Raw genomic sequence first — 13,448 nt, 5'->3', positions numbered from 1 at the left:
CTCCCAGCAGCTGGTGCCATTGCCACCAGTCAGTCCCCACCGTAATGCACCTCTTCCCCCTTGCAAATGTGTTTGTCCTTCTAAAAGGGGTTTGTTGGAAAACGTGTTCGTCCTTTTAAAAAGGGTGCATTTGCAGCTGAGTCCACATAGAAATCCTATGAAATTCTCATGATATGCTTCCCCTTCTAACCCCACAGATCTGAACAGCACATCCACCTCGGACTGCTGGAGGACCAGCCTCACACATCTGAAGTGACCACAGATAGCCCTAACTCTGCCTCCGGGTATGAAATACAGACAGCAGGCAGCAGGACTTAACAGGTCAGTGTCTGAGCTTCAACTAGGAGGTTTTACTGTATTTTCTTTTAAGGAAATTCCCAACTATAGGTGAAGTTTGGTCAATCCTACTGTTTTTATTTCCCCTGCTGAACCCAGGGAGGCTGGGCTAAAGGGATGATTATTTTCATTAACTCCTTTAAGAGCCTTAGGGCTAGATTTCCTAGTTTCTCAGTACTGGGAGATGCAGATAATGAAAAATTCACCAACTGTCTTGCAATACACCATCCAGCTCCTGAAAAAATACTGGAAGGGAATTTCCACTGCACAGGCTGGATATGCCTTCAGTCTCTGAACTTCACTCTGTCCTCAAAGACAGCAGCACCAGACATCCCTTTTGAGGACACCCTCTCTGGTCTCTTCTAATGCTGACAAAACCTGTAAGTCTTAATTCCCTTCTGAGGTTGCTGGAAGCTTCTTCAGAAAAAAAAAAACAAAAGGAGGTTTCATTTTGTAGTGCCATTAGGAGGGTAATGCGTGTAAGCAGTTACCCAAATTTGTTCACACTCACCAGTCTCTCCTCCCCGCCTGGACTTTGCCAGTCCATTTGTCCATGGGGTCTCTCAGCCCATCATTTGTATGTGAGGCAGAGCCCAAATCTTTGCACACTCACCAAGAGGCCAAAATTACTGTACGTCTTGCAACAGAGAGCAAGCTGCATCTGCAGAGCCATTCCCAGCCAGCAGCTCTCCCAGCACTAGCTGTCTCACTTGCCAGTGTCAGGGGTCACGGTCCCTCCCTATACATATCAAACAGGCACAGGGCTCTGATGTTATCTTTACAGCTGGTTACTGCACACACTGGTGTGCCCTTGCAAGAAACTGTATTATGGTCTTAGTTGTGCTCTCATTTATATTGCTCCTCTCTAGGCCATCCAACAGGGACTGTAAGGAGCTGTGTAATTCCATGGTCATAGCTCAATTTGGCCTGCAAGAAATTGCATGTGTTCTTACTTCATTCCAGCTTCCTTCACTACAGTGAATTTGTCCTCCTGGTTTACTCTGCGCTAAATGAAGGCAGAATGAAGTCCAGCATGTGCACACCCCCAAGATTTCTTTGTTATTCCCAGGGGCTCCTCCTTGAGCTGTCCTCTATTTTTCAAAGTTAAGTATTTGGGGGCTGAAGAGAAGCAGTGGATGAGTGTTGTCACTGGGAATCCAGCTCTCAGCCTGGCTCTAATTTGGCAGGTGGCCTTTGAGTAGTTCTTGAGTTTTACAGAGCTGGGTGAAGAGCATTGCTGCTATTTCAAAACTGGGGCAGCATAAGCTCGGGGCTGGTTCTGCCTGTGTTACGGAGCCTGGGGGATAGCGGATGCGGTAAGCGGACTTTGCGCTCCTGCTTTCCAAAATCATGCCGAGAGTAGTAGAAAATTATGTCCTCCTTCTACAGAAATTTATTGCGTGAGGTAGAATTAGTCAGAACCATTATTGCTTTCAGTAAAAGTCTGTAGGGCCGGGGGTAGCAAAAAAAAAGATTAAAAATGAAAAAGAGGTGTATTTTAAGGCCATGAAACTTTGTGATGCTTACGAAGCACTGACCGTGCTGAGAAAAGTCATCAGGAAACTCCCGAGCCTGCCAGCACATCAGCGACTCTTCCCTTCCCCTCGGGGAGTTTTAAAGCCGTGACGGGAGCTCGGCGGGGAAGTGCGCACTCCTGAGCACTGGCAGGGAGCGGACACGGCACCGGGCGAGGAACCCCTGCCTAGCCCCGCGTCCCCGGCCCGCCGCCCCCGCCCCCGTGGCGGGGCTGGACGGGGCGCGCCGAGCGGGACACTCGGGGGGCGAAGTTCCCCTTCCCGCGGCTGAGCCGCCCCGTGTCACTTCCTGCCGGCGGCGTGAGCGGAGCGGGGCCCCGGGAGCGGAGCGGGGCGGGGCGGGAGCGGCGCCCGGGGCCGCGGGGCTCGGCGGGGCTCGGCGGGCCGTGGCCGCGGGCGCTGCGCTGCGCCGCCCAGCCGCGGCCGAGGATGCGGTTGCGCCGGGCGGCGCGGCTGGCGCTGGCCGCCGGCCTCGGCTCGCTCCTGCTCGTCCTCTTCTACTTCCAGAGCAGCTTCAGCCCAGGTGGGTCTGCGGGCGCCGCGCTCTCGGCGGGACCCCCGGCGGCAGCGGTGGCGGGGCAGGGGAGGCTGCGGGCTGGCGGAGCGCTGAAAACCCTGTATAGGACTGCTGAAAGCCCTCGGGTGTCGGCGAGAGCCGGCCGGTGCGCCGACGAGTTAAAGTTCGGATGAACTCGCCGGGATTTGCACATCCCTCGGCTGAGACCACTGAACTTCGCCGCTGCGCTCGGCTGCGCTGTGTGACCGGCGGTACCGGCCCGGCGATGCTGTTCCGCAGTGAAAACTCGTGTCAGTTTGTAAAGCCGCCTTCTTTCGGGTGATTGTGCCGTTCGCTGTCCCTGCGGAGCATGGAATTGCTCAGCGTCGTTCAGCATTCCCGAGGCTGTCCCGGGGTTGGGACCGGAGAGGGGACCTGCTCCGTCCCGCAAGTGCCCACTTACACACCCGCGGTCACTAAAATTCCTGGGCAATCGGTTTCAATAATTCAAGGGAATTCTCTAGCGTCTGCCCTGAAAAATTTCTTACCCACTGGGAAACAATTCAGAACTAAAATATAAACAGTTTTGTACTGAAGGGGTAATTTATTTCCCTGCCTGCTTTCTGCTCTTTTGGGGAAATTAGCTCCGCTTTCCTAAGAGACGTTATTGGGTAATTCCTGCCGTTTTAACAATGTACTAATGTTTTCTGATTACAACAGCAATCCATCAATGGGGCCTTTAAAGTTACATCTTAAAATTCAGAAGACTGATTTGACTGAAACGTTAATGGAATTTTATCAGTGTGGACTAAATGAAATGCGATTTTCCTTTATAGGGCCTGCTCCATCACTTTAATGGGGTTTTTTTCCTAAAAATAAAAAAGGGCCTAACTTGTTGGCTGAGTGAGATTAAAAAGGAGTTGGGTTTTAGCAAGCATTTGTTATTTCTAGATGAGCATGTGAAATTTGTCAAATGAATTCAGAAATCCCAGAAGACTACAGTCAGTATTGTATTCTTTACTAACTTTTTAAAAAAGAAGTAATTTATGCATCTTATTTTAGTATTGGGACTACTCAGTAAAAAGTGCAGCACTGAATCAGCTTTAATCTTCAGGGCTCCTAATGGAGAGATTATTGTATTTTACACTGGATACGCTTTCTAGCATCTGACTGGAAAATGTGGCTCTTTTCAGGACTCTGGTTTTCAAAAGAAGACTTCTGCAAGTCTAAATCAGCAGAACTTTCTGTGCTTTTAATCCCTTGCCTCATCTCAACACTGTTTCACAGCGTTCCTGTGAGGCAAGCTGAATATGAGTCAGTAGTGCCCGACAGTCACAAGGGCCAACTGTGTCCTGGGGGGCATCAGGCACAGCATCGCCAGCTGGGCAAGGGAGGGGATTGTCCTGCTCTGCTCTGCTCTTCACTGGGCAGCCTCACCTGGAATATTGTGTGCAGTTTTGGAAATGAAAGAAAGATTTTGAGCTATTAGAGAGTGTCCAAAGGAAGGCAACAAGGATGATGAAGGGCCTTAAGGGGAAGCTGTATGAGGAGCGGCTGAATTCACTTGGTGTGTTCAACCTGGAGAAGAGGAGACTGAGGGGAGACCTCATAATAGTCTACAACTTCCTCCTGAGGAGAAGAGGGGCAGGCTCTGATCTCTTCTCTGTGGTGACCAGTGACAGAATCTAGGAACGGCCTGGGGTTGTCTTAGGGAGGGTTTAGGTTGAATATTAGAAAAAAGTTCTTCACTCAGAAGGTGGCTGGGCACTGAACAGGCTCCCCAGGGAAATGATCACAGCACCAAACCTGACAGAGTTCAAGAAGTGTTTGGATGATACCCTCAGGCACATGGTGTGACTTGGAGATGGTCCTGTGCAGGACTAAGGGTTGGGTTTGATGATCCTTGTAGGTCCCTTCCAACTCAGCATATTTCATGAAAGGAAAGTCTGTGAAACGTCAGAGAAAACCAGGTGACAGTAACGGTGATGGCATCTCACAAGGGTTTTGAGGGGTTTTGGGTTTGGAAAGCTCCCATGAGAAGTGCCAGACAGCGGAGGTTTTGGGAACTGCAGCATCCTGTAAATCTGTTCCTTCATATGGGGCAAGTGTGATTTTTGAAAATTCCTGTAGATGGTGATATGTCTGGGGTAGACATCTCCAGCTACTGGAACTCCATGGGAGTTCATTTGTGAGGGTGGTGAACACCATCTGCAGATTTGCCCCTTAAGCTTCACAAAAGAGGTGAGTTAAAGTGATATTCATATTCTCTAAAATACGCTTATTTTCTAGCCACATAGTTTTCTCCCTGGGTCCAGCTTTCTTTTTTTGTGCCATTTCTTTCCCTTATTATTTCTCAGTTTACAGTTTTTCTTTTCCTCTTCAGTTCAGTGAAAAACTCACACTAGCAGTGTCATTACCATATACAGAAAAGAAGCAAGCTAAAGATTGCTTCATTTTTTATCCCAAAGGAAAGCAAACTGAGGCCAATTACTTGAATTTTAGAAGCTACAAGTTAAAAGAAAAGGTAAACAATTTGCAAACAAAAATGTCATCTTTAAAGTGATGGTTGCCTTGGGGTTATTTGGAGTTCTAATTGTCTGATGTCATTTGATTTCTATGTAATAGTGAAGAAATATGCTAGAAAAAAGCAGCAATACCATGAGTTTCCCCCAGAAGCAGTCGGATTCTCTCCCCATCCTTAGCAGGACTGAGCAGGTTGCCTTTCCTGGGCCACCCACAGTCCATTACATGTAACATGCTGAATTAATCCTTGCTAGCAGCACATAGAGACGGAACCATCCTGTGACCAGGACAAGGAATACAACATGGGAAGAAAAATAATGTAACCAGAAATCCTTAAGTTTGCGAGTGTTAATGGCTCACTCAGCATGGGGAACAGGAATTAACTCCTCCGTTTGCATTGCCCACTTGTAACTCCGTCTGGGCAGTTGAGGGCCAAAGTGGTTTGCACTGAGCTCCATGGCTGTGCTGAAATAAGGCTTTCTTGTTCTTCCTCAGGAACACCCACGCAGCAGGCCTGTGCTGAAATAACTTTGCTCCTAAATGCCACTGTTATTTTGGTGCTGAGCTGTATTTGTTTAAACTGAAGTCAGTGGCAGAATTCCCTGTCCTACCTCCTGGCGGCAGAAGTGGGCTCGGTGTGTTTGCCAGCCTGGCTAGCGTTCAGGAGAGGTGGGACAAGTCTCAGTGCTCCATAGGGAGGGCAACCATGTGTGGGCTTGTGTGCTTGAGTGTGCCCTCCCTTTGTGGCCCTGGTTGGTTTTTGTTGCTTTTTATTGCCATTGGCTGTGCCAGTGAGCAGACACGGGGGCTGTAGTCCCAGCTGTAGTCCCTGCCCTCCCCTGAACCCAGAGTGCAGCTGCATCTGTGGACTGCCCTCTCCTTGGTTCAAGTCAGTGATGACCTGTATGTCCTGTTGACCTTTGGCTGTCTCACTCCAGGCTCACAGACAAACGGCCAAGGGCAGGATGTCTGCATTGCAGGAAGGTGCTGAAGTGTTGCTGAGCACACTGGCTGCTGAAGTTTCCAAACACTACCACAGTGGGTGGTTCCAGGAATTGGCTGGAGCATCACCTTTTAGCATCTCCAGTCCTCTTGCATCTGGACTGGTGGCAAACCCCATGGCATCTCAGCTTGGTTCAGGGAATGATCAGGGCCATCAGAAGGCCTTGGCTGTATTGGTGTCACCCCACAACAATCTAGGAGATCCTGCCTGGCATTGGCATGATTGATCTTTCTCTTCTCTTTCCTCTGGGAATAGTGTACCATCAGCTGTTCTGACTTCTGCACACTGTATATTTTCTGCATAGGGGTGAGAATAAGCAGTGGAGCTCCTAGACCGCTGTTTCATCTCACTGTGGAGGCAGCACATCTAGGCTGGCACAGCAGGATATAATGGAGACTGCCAGTCCTTGTCTATGTCAGAGTTTTGATCACTGCTGTTTTCAGGGGCAACATACAAATTTTAGCAACAGTAGGGGAGCTGGGATGACTCTGCTAGTACAGATGTGGGGTAAAGGGAAGGAAGAACAGCTGAAGGAGATAAAGGGAGGTGGGTGGCAGGTGCTAAGGCCCTGCATTCATCTGCATCTGAGTTTCTGCAGACCAGTGCTGTGGGACCTCCCTAACGGTAGGTCTTTGGGGAAACTGTATGTAGGGAAATTGTACTGACATCCAGAGAGCTGGCAGTTTTTTCCAATAAGAAAGAAGGAAAAGCCCTCAGTCTCAAAGTGCACTCTCATTTCTGCTCTGGTTCTGCCTGTCTGCAGCATCTAGCTGTTGCTTCTTAGGTTTTTTTAGCAGCCCTTGTTTAAAGCTGGCTTCTGCAGTCCTCATTGTTTCATGACCTGCTGTCTGCATGAGCTATTGAACTTTGTGGGGTTTTCTGGGTGAGACATGCTCAGACTTTGGTCTGACTCTCTCACAACGAGAGATACCAGAACCAGGACTGTAGTAGCACCAAGGCTGTGATGCTGCTTCAAAAAGGTTTCAGAGTGAGAAAACAGAAAGATTCCTTCTTCTGTCCTTATCTGCTTCTGCATCAAACAGTTGACCTCCTCTGGGCACTGATACTGCAAAGCCTTCTCCAGCCACTCCTGGAGTAGAGGTACCACTTCTGAGAGAGAAGGACTGAGGTGTTACAGGAGGATGAGCAGCAATGCCAGAAGCCACACAAACACATGAATCAGGTATCACAGGCCTCAGGAAACTGTCTCATCATTTTTGTGTTGTTCTTAGCCCTCTGATATGCCAAGATAGATATGGAAGACATCCACTGTCACCGCTCTGCCAATTTTCAGGTAATATCAGTTGCCCAGCACATCTCTGAGCACCAGCAGGTCCTGGAGAAACTCTCACTTCTCATTGTTCCAAATCTTGTCTTTCAAGTTTTTTAAACTATGCATCCAAATCTGGTTGCGCTTGTGAAATCTGAGTCATATCCATCCTTGTGCCTAAAGATTTGTCCCTTCAGGGAGATACAAATTATTGTAGAGATTATAGACTGATAGATATTATAGAGTTGATAAGTGATTAACTGAGGTCCTGCAGAGGCTTAGTCCCTGAACCTACAAGTGCACTTAGACCTGGCCTGAATGGAGAAAAATACACACTTAAATATTAGCAGACCCTTGCAAAACAGGGTTATGTTGTTTTTTTTTTCTTTCAGAACAGGAAAGAGCCTATTTTAGACCTCAGTTCCTCCCCATTGTTTAAAGGTATTTTCAGGCTGAAATTCAGACGCTGCCTTGGGACGTGAGCGTGGTTGGGCCAGCAAAAACTCTCTGAGACTGGGTCATGTTTCCAGCTGGCTGACACATGTCCTCAGCCTTCCAGATAAGGAGGCCTACTCTGTCTTTGCCCTGGCTAAGGCTGCAAGTACAGGCAGGGATGATAAATCTAAGACAGCCTCAGATGGCGTGGATTTTTCTTTTATTTTATTTGGTTTTGTTGTGGGGCAGTTTTGCCCAGATCAGATCCTCAGTCACAGTGCTGTGATGCCCAGGATGCAGCTGCAGCCCTTTGAGGAGCCAATGCTCAAAGTACAGCAACATTGGTCATCAAAGATGTCAGGCACCATAGACTAGAAGCCCTCAAATGTACCATGTTTGAAAAAGATGTGAAATGCTGTAGCTGTGACCCATCGTGGTAGAAAAATCTGCCTGGTGATGCTGAGAACAGGGCAGTAATGAAGCCCATCTGCTCCCGAGGGCCAGGCTTTTCATGAGGAATGCTTTCTCTAGTCCTTCTTGGCTTTCTACAGTTTCCTGAGAATCTCTGATATGTGAGAGACGTTTTGGAGGGGGAAGGAGTGGGCTTAGCACGCCTGGAATTAACTCTGTCCCTGCAGGAGAGATTCATGTCTCAGTGGCTCTGCTGGTTGGATCCAGCCTCTGCTGGTCCCACGGCCCTCTGGCATCCCAGCCTGGCTGTTCTTCTCTGGCAGCACCTGTGTTTGTCCTCACTCACAAAACTCCAATGCTATTATTTACCTTGCAGTAAGAACTTTGCCTGTGTTCGTACAGGGGATAGTCAGTCAGGCCTGAGGCTGGGAGTGCTCAATGGCCAGAGCACTCCTGAGATTTGTTATGTGCTGGGTTTTCTGTTTTAGTCCTTCCTTCCCACAGGCATCTTAATGGAGAGTATGACAAACCCTCCATCTTAATTCCAATGCAAACACAACTGTTTTTCCCAGGACTCCGTATCAAAAGCCAAGAAACTACAAAGGCATTAGGTACTTAACTCCCATACTCCCCCTTGAAGCTGAGTACCCAAAGAAGAACTTAATTCCCCAAATACCTTTGTGGGGCCAAGGGGGGATGTTTCACATTGAGGCTTTGAGGTGCAGCTGGGCAAAAGCCTAAAACTTTGCTTGTTAAAAGGCAGTTAAAGGACTATTAGCAGTCTGAGAAGAGGGAAACATCTCACCGGGTAGCTCCAGTAGCCTGAAAGGCCTGGATTTGACATTGCCATGCCTTGGTCTTGCCTGAGTGGCACATCTTGCACTGATGTTGAAAATAGGAACAAATGGAGTTACCCTAAGAGCTGGGGGTACTTTTTCCCCTCAGTATAGTTATTCTTGATGGAGGGGAGTGACTGGGGTCAGTGGAGAGTTAAACCCCATAGCTGCAGCCTTCTGCTGTCCATATCAGGCCAGTTCACTCTCTCTCATACATTTACCTGTACCTGCAGAATTTGCAGCACTGTGAACTGGGGCACCGTGTCTCTGTCTCCTGTCTGGATCTGCAGCTATGGGATAGTCCTGTATTCAACCGCAAGCCCTCTGCAATTTTCCCACTGATTCACATGGATCTTTTAATTTTTCACTTCTTAAAATACAACTACCCCATTGGAAGTAAAATCCTTCCAGCAGGGGTGGATAGTGGGAGGTATTGCTAAATGCACCCTATACATGCTGCTGCTCTGTGAGGTTGTCTCCCTTCCCTTATGCTCATCTCCAGGTGTTGGGAACTTTGCTTTATGGCTGGCTGTTGTGATTTATTCTGGCTACTCCAGTTTTGTCTTTGTTGCAGTTTTGAACCCCATGTTATTCCGGTAAATTACCTGTTGAAGTCACTTGTAGAACTTTGATAAATAGGGTTCAACCCCAAATGTCTCTTCTGCAGTCTAGATTTGCTTTGTTCTCCATTTCCCAAGCACCCATGGCTTCCACTGGGAGGCCAAAATTTCAGTCAAAGCCCTACATGGGCAAAGGTGGGAAAAAAGAGTTGCTCTGTATCCCCAGGAGCTGGGTGGCCACTGCTTAGGTAAACTCTTCCAGCATATCCTTCACAGGAGGTCACCCAGTATAGGAGGTAGCCGTGGGTTGTGTGGGTTTTGTTTCTCTTATAGTTTTAATGAGCTGGGGAGCAGAGATGAATCTTCATTTACTGTGTTGGAAGAAGAACGTGATGCTCTGAGGGAGCATACAGTGTGCATGAGAAGAGGGAAGGGAAGGGGAGCCAAAGGACACAATATGAGAAATAGCTCTGTGCAGCTTGGATCCTGGGGAGAAATTATACCAACAATGCCACTACCAGGCTCATGCTGTCAAGATACGTAGTGTGCTGGCTGGTCAGCAAATGGGGCCTGCAGCAGCACCAGCCAGGCACTGGGACTTTTATAGACTTTGCAGGAGGCAGCACAGTTGGTTCCAGCAGTGCCAGTTCCCCTCTGCAAGGAGCTGAGCAAGCCAAGGAGACCCACTAGCCAGAGGAACCTGCAGTGGTTGACATCCACAATTTCAGCCACACCATTTGACAGCTTACAAATCTCTGCTCCTCTCTTGCTGGGTTGAATCTGTCAAAGTACAGTAGTGCCCTGAGTATGCTTTCAGTCTGAGCCACTCAGACAGGACAGCGATTGCAAAAAACAAGCACACACAATGCCCTGTGCACACACACTCCCCTGCAGTTGGAAAATTGGTCTCAGCATCAGCCCCAGGCATTGCTGTGACTCACCCTGGGCAGCTACCTAAAGTATGGACTTTCAGTATGAAGAGTTGGTGAAGGGCTGTGTGAGAGCACCACATGGGATCTGTGCTGCAGCCATGGAATTAGAGCTCCATCTTTGAACCTGGTGCTGTCCTGCTGACCTTCCAGCCTGGCAGGACCTGTGGGTGTGGGGACATCTTTATGCTGGCTGCTGGTGGACATGGAGAGGGGAATTGAGAGGGAAGCTGAGCTCTCCACCAGCATTTATTTTGAATGCTGTTGAGCAGGTTTCATTTTTTCCCAGACCCTTTGCAGCAGCCCTTACTGAGATGGCTGGGATCAGTATGCTTTCTGAAGGTCGTTGCCTTGTAACCCTTTTCATCTCCCACCTTTGGAAGGCTCAGAGACAAAGTTCTGCCTGAATTTTGTTTCTAGATCTGATGATCCTTGCCTCAGAGATCCTTGCACAATTCCATTCCCTTTAGCTTGCTGGGATGGCACTGAATGTGTTTAGCTTTAGGGCATGGAGGTGCCCAGCCTTGAACCAGCCAGTGGTGAATTCCTGCAGCCTCTTGGAGGAACAGGCTGTCTGCCCTGCCTGCTGCTGTTTTCCTCATAGTGCCCCTGAGCTCTTAATATCTGGATGATCTTTAATTAGATAAACGCTTGTAAATTTATGGGTAGGAAGACTGATGGGAATTTGGCTGAGAAGAACCAGGAGTTGGTCTTTCCTGGGAGAAGAAAGCAGGGAATCTCCTTGCTGATTCGGACTACAGCAGCTCAGCCACTCTCAGGTTCAACAGCTACATCTGCAGGTAAGGTGTCTTGTCACTGTCTACCATTGCAGGAAGGCCTGGCCACATAACCCACATCCTTTGGCAGCTCTGTACTGAGATAGAAGTCACCATTCAGCATTAAAAATGGTTGAGAACCTGGTTTTGAGGGTTCAGTGTCCCAGTTATCCATGCTATCCTGTTCCTTCTCAGGTCCTTCCCTGTGCAGTGGTGAGGGCTTCCTCACCTGCAGCTGGGCTTCCAAGCATCAGCCATTCCCAGCCCTGTAGACAACCCAGCCTGGCTTCTTTGAGCCCTGTTTGCCTCCCTGTCTATTAGTATGTCCTGCTTTCTCTCAGGCTTATCAAGGATCCCTGATACATTGGGGCACTGAAAGACAAAGACATTCAGTGTTCCCAGCAGTGCTGCTCTGCCTGATTGTGTGTCACGTTATGCAGCTGTTTCCTCAGCTGGGAGATGCTGCAAACCACACTGCCCCAGACCTGTGTCTGGTGTCATGCTCAGATGAGTCTGTTACATGGCTGTGTACACAAACCGTGTTGAGCACAGGTGCCAAGACCTGCTATGCTGAAGAAGCACCTGATTCTGGTGAGACCCAACTTTTTCAATAATTGGACTTCATTTTCATAGACTCCCTCAAATCATTATCCGATGGGACTTGAAGCTGCTTTCTCCCCAAAAGGGACTCTGAAGATGTTGCTGTCTCTGCAGTGCCTCAAGTGACAGATCAGCAAGCCTCTAACCTGGGCATGGCAGATGGGCAGGTACTGGCATCTCTACCCATGGTACTTGTGTGTGGAGATGTGCCGTTGAGTATTTTGGATTTTCCTGGCAGTGCACAGGGCATGTCTTGGCCCATGGGTCCCTTCCCATCAGTTTGTCACCTGTGGTATGGAGGGTCACCAAGGCCATGAGTACTGGCCTCCTGTCACGGCAGTGCTCACAGCTTTTCTTTCTCCACGTAAATGCCACTTGATTTATAGTCCTCCATCTCCTGGCTGCTTTCCCAGCACTTCCAGGGAGGGAGCAGCAGCAGTGGGTTTGAGGCGTCTCTTGCTGTGCTCTCTCTCCCTGTGAATTTGAAGCCTCACTGCTGATGTGGAACTTGATCCAAGGCTGCTCTCTGGCCAGATGTTGCTTCATTGACCTCACAGGAATGTGGGTAATATTGATGTGATGTTCAAAGGTGATGTTTGTTTGGAGTCACCGAGTATGGGTGTCCCTAGGGCTAGCTGCCCTGTTCCAGAGGGCTTTCTTCAAGGCAGGGACCTGGGAAATCAGCACAAACTGATAGGAGGTCAGAAGCTCCACAGCAGTTCCCTGTCCCCATTTGTACTGTTGCCCTGCAAGAGTGTGGCTCTGCCCCCCTTTGCCCGGCCACAGGGAGCGTCTCTGCACAGCCAGATTTCCCCATGGCAGGAGAAGGCAGCAAGTTCAGTCCTGCACAGAGCCAGGCCCTTCCTTTTGGCAGGGGTAGCATATTCACAGCTGGGTCTTTTCCAAGTTTACTCACGGCAGTTTCAGGAAGATTGATTTCCCTTTAGCTTAATAGGATCAGCAGACACAGGCACTGTGAGACTGAAGGCTGACTTGACACTGGTGGAGTTTTGCATCCACCGATGCTGCTGGGTGGTGTATTTGCAAGCCTGCTAGATCCCTTCTTCCTGAGGTCTCCTTTAGAGCTTGCTTTTTTCCTGTAAAAAGTAGATATGTCTTCAGAACACCTGCTGCTAGCAGCCGCTCTCAGGGCTGGACTGGCAACAGGGAGTTAAATCCAACAGTCACTCAGACAGGCTGCTGCCAGTGATGCTGGATTTGTTGCATCTCAGTGCTGTGATGACACTGCAGATGGTTGTGACCACTGTTGAACATGCTGGGTGGAGGGACAGGGCTCTTTGGTGACCTCAAGCAATAGCCACTACTAAGTGCAGCAGAAGTAGGCACAGGGGCTATGTGGTGGGACATTATGTGCTGGAGGTGGTTCCCCCCAGTCTCCAGTGGGCTGTAATTAGCTCCTGTCCTCTTCTGTGAGCGCATGCATCTCTTCAACGCATTGTAAAGCCTCTTGCTCTGTATCTTGAGGCAGTGAGTCTCACCAGTTAATGACCTGCTCTCATTTAGAAAGGCAAGACAGACCCTCTCTGCCGGGAGCACAGAGGTGAGAGCTGTGAAGCAAAGCCAGGAGGGGTGACTGTGTGCAAGGTGCTGTGTTGGGAAGGGTTTTTCCAAGGTCTACTTTTTGAGGCTTTCATCAATCCCAGATGCACGGCACTGACAAGATGGCTTGAAACATATTCAGCAAGACCTCTCTTTGTTATATGTGTGCAGAGGGCAC

The 13,448-nt window shown here is 49.1% G+C and overlaps 1 protein-coding gene across 3 annotated transcripts in view; it reads left to right on the top strand.

The window, feature by feature from the left end:
- Positions 1 to 211: 211 nt before the first annotated feature.
- Positions 212 to 13,448, top strand: part of CHST13 (carbohydrate sulfotransferase 13) — a 31,616-nt gene continuing 18,379 nt past the window's right edge. The window contains exon 1 of one of the 3 annotated variants that reach the window (XM_071549706.1): positions 212 to 321. Coding sequence is in view for 1 of the 3 variants with exons in the window: in XM_071549703.1 (XP_071405804.1) it covers positions 2,301 to 2,394 (94 nt within the window). In the remaining 2 variants the exon portion in view is untranslated. Of the gene's footprint in view, positions 322 to 1,968; positions 2,395 to 11,848; positions 11,878 to 13,448 lie in introns of those variants that run through there. The other 2 variants (XM_071549703.1, XM_071549704.1) reach the window with 2 other exon arrangements.

The sequence above is a fragment of the Pithys albifrons genome, chromosome 3 (assembly GCF_047495875.1).
Source record: "Pithys albifrons albifrons isolate INPA30051 chromosome 3, PitAlb_v1, whole genome shotgun sequence".
Classification (NCBI taxonomy): Eukaryota; Metazoa; Chordata; class Aves; order Passeriformes; family Thamnophilidae; genus Pithys; species Pithys albifrons.
The sequence above is the reverse complement of the archived record's forward strand: the minus strand, read 5'-3'. Positions and strand labels throughout refer to the sequence as shown.